This window comes from Rhagoletis pomonella, unplaced genomic scaffold, assembly GCF_013731165.1.
Source record: "Rhagoletis pomonella isolate Grant_MI unplaced genomic scaffold, Rhpom_1.0 Rhpom_scaffold_00015, whole genome shotgun sequence".
Lineage (NCBI taxonomy): Eukaryota > Metazoa > Arthropoda > Insecta > Diptera > Tephritidae > Rhagoletis > Rhagoletis pomonella.
In genome coordinates this window covers 285274-288149 of record NW_023458569.1, presented here as the reverse complement: position 1 = coordinate 288149, position 2876 = coordinate 285274, and the positions used below count along the sequence as shown (strand labels likewise).

The window sequence follows — 2876 nt, the reverse complement described above, 5'->3', positions numbered from 1 at the left end:
GTACTTTCCGGAGCCATCAACCACTCCAGTGGACAGTATCCTTGGCCTTGTCGAGGGTCAGAACGAAGGGCTGCGGGTAGGTAGCTGGAGGGTGCTCAACAGGGTACAGAAGGGACCCACCACTGAGCTCACCCTAGCGGTTGACCCGCACTCAGCGGAGACACTCGACAGGCTGGGATACCTAGTCAATTATGGATATGGCAGGGTGCGCATCCATTAAAAAGGGAAGACGACTGAGTCGTCAGACCCGAAGGGTACACAGCCTGCTATAGCCAGTTCCTCCTCCACTGCACAAAGTGCGTGCTTTAAAGAGGGACCTTGCGGTTCCAAGGACGTACCCAAGGGACTGCAAAGGTCACCTTCAGAGCAGTCAGGGGCAGCGGAGAAGGAAAAAGCACCTGTCCAGGAGTCCATAGAGCGGCCCTGCTGCTCAGAAGACACTCCTGGCACGGAAAATAGGGTACCTTCCAGCCCAGAGAAATCAAAGGCCCCTTTCGCCCAAAATCCCTTCCGTCCTCCGCTAAATGCGAATCGGAGACAAGGTCGAGGGGAGATTTCAATGGAGGAGAAGACCCTGATGGCCACCAATAGGGGGAAAAATATGGCCAAGCGGGCTTCAAGGCCGAAAAATGGCAAACCCCCCAAGCGATAGGCCTAGGCACATCAAGTGCCTGCAAGTGAACCTCCATCATGCAAAGGCGGCCTCTGACGTCTTATGCAGGAGGTTCAAAACAGAACTCTTGGATGTCGCATTCATCCAAGAACCGTGGGTTTTTGCCGGGGCTATTAAAGGCCTAAACGACTGTGATGGTAAGATAATTTACGATACCAGACACTGCAGGCCCAGAGCGGCCATATTACTACGTAATAACATGACTTTTGTTCCCATTTCAGAGTTGACACAACAGGACTTAGCTGCTGTATGGACTAAAGTGCCCACTCAAATGGGAGAACAAGAGGTCGTTCTCGCTTCAGCTTACCTCCCAGGCGACAGCTGTGAGATGCCCACAAGGGAAGTAATAGCCCTAGAGGAGTACTGCAGAAGGAGAAAGCTGAAACTAGTAATGAGCTGTGACGCCAATGCCCATCACTGTGTTTGGGGTAGCTCGGACACCAATTCTAGAGGTGAGTCATTTCTTGAATTTATCACTAAGAACAATTTATTTATTCTTAACCGAAGAAGGTCTAAAAGGGCTACGTGGCGTGAGCATTGCGGAAGTATTTCCTCTCTTCCAGAGGTGCATCGCCTTCAGAAGGCCCTTAAACTAGATCATCTGAAAGTCCTATGCACTTTGAAAAGACCAGATGGTACCTACACTGGCACCCCGGAAGAAACCAGCAGGCTTCTGCTAGAAACCCACTTCCCGGGATGTATTCCACAAGGCACATGTCTTTCGACAAACACGGCGAACGCTGTGTGCGCAAACAGGAGGACTAGAGGCCTAGCAGGAAGAATCGTCAGTGTGGAAACGATATCGTGGGCCATTTCAACCTTTAGTGCATATAAATCCCCTGGTCCAGATGGTATCTACCCATGCCTGCTGCAGCAGAGCTTGGGCTTAATATCTGGGTCACTAGTCAGATTGCTGAGAGCAAGTCTCTTACTTGCTCACATACCAACAACATGGAGTGAAGTCAAAGTGGTCTTTATACCCAAAGTGGGGAAAAACTCAGCACAACTCCCAAAGGCGTATAGGCCAATTAGCCTCAGTTCCTTTCTAGTAAAGAAACTAGAAAAACTTATTGACTTTCACATAAGGGATAACTTTCTCAGGAATAAGCCTCTGTGTCAGAGTCAGCACGCATACCAGGCAGGCAAATCTACTATTACTGCAATACATAGCCTAACTCAAGTCATTGAAAAGGCATTGCGGTATAAACAGATAGCTTTGTGTGCATTCCTGGACATATCAGGTGCTTTCGACAATACGTCTTATGAAGCAATATCGACAGCTATGATACGAAAGGATATTCCTGTCCTTCTAACGGATTGGATCATAAGCATGTTGAGGTCCAGAACCATAATAGCGGAACTAGGAGACAACAGGCAAGCAGTAAATGCCACCCGTGGCTGTCCTCAAGGGGGAGTCTTATCGCCCCTACTTTGGACACTGGTTGTTGACGAACTTCTTGAAAAGCTAAATGGCAATGGATTCAAGGCATATGGATATGCAGATGACCTAGTCATCTACGTTGTCGGCTGGAATGAGGACACAATTTGTTCCAGATTGCAAGCTGCGCTCAGTCTAACGGAAGACTGGTGTGCTTCAAAGGGATTGTCAATAAACCCGCAGAAGTCCACCGTTGTCCCATTTACCAATAGAAGGAAAGTCAACTTGACTAAACCCACATTGGCAGGGACAGAAATTGAGTTCTCAGAAGAGGCGAAGTATCTAGGGGTAACTCTGGACAAAAGGCTGAATTGGAACTCACACCTCCTTAACATTACCAACAAGGCTACAAGGGCGTTTTATGCCTGCCAGAGACTCCATGGTAAAACTTGGGGAATATCACCCAAACTAACGTATTGGTCTTTCAATACGGTCGTGAAACCTCATATGCGGCACTGGCCTGGTGGCCAAAAGCAAAGAAAGTTGCTGTAAAGCGATAATATCTATGATTGACAAAGGGTCCCAAGTATGGTATACCGATGGATCAAAGATGGAAGACGGGAGTACTGGGGCAGGCGTGCTTGGACCAAGGTTCCAGAAAAGTCTGCCAATGGGCTCATACCCAACCATATTCCAGGCGGAGATCTTCGCAATCGAAGTCTGTGTTCGAGAATGTCTTCGGAGAAGGACAAACGGGGCCAGAATAAATATTATGTCGGATAGCCAGGCAGCACTAAGGGCCTTAGACTCATTTAAAACGACATC

At 48.4% G+C, this 2876-nt stretch overlaps 1 protein-coding gene across 1 annotated transcript in view; it reads left to right on the top strand.

The window, feature by feature from the left end:
- Positions 1–608: 608 nt before the first annotated feature.
- Positions 609–2876, top strand: part of LOC118749328 — a 4878-nt gene continuing 2610 nt past the window's right edge. The window contains exons 1-2 of the mRNA XM_036484124.1: positions 609–810; positions 895–1218. Coding sequence (XP_036340017.1) covers positions 630–810; positions 895–1218 — 505 coding nt within the window. The 5' untranslated portion in view covers positions 609–629. The remainder of the gene's footprint in view (positions 811–894; positions 1219–2876) is intronic.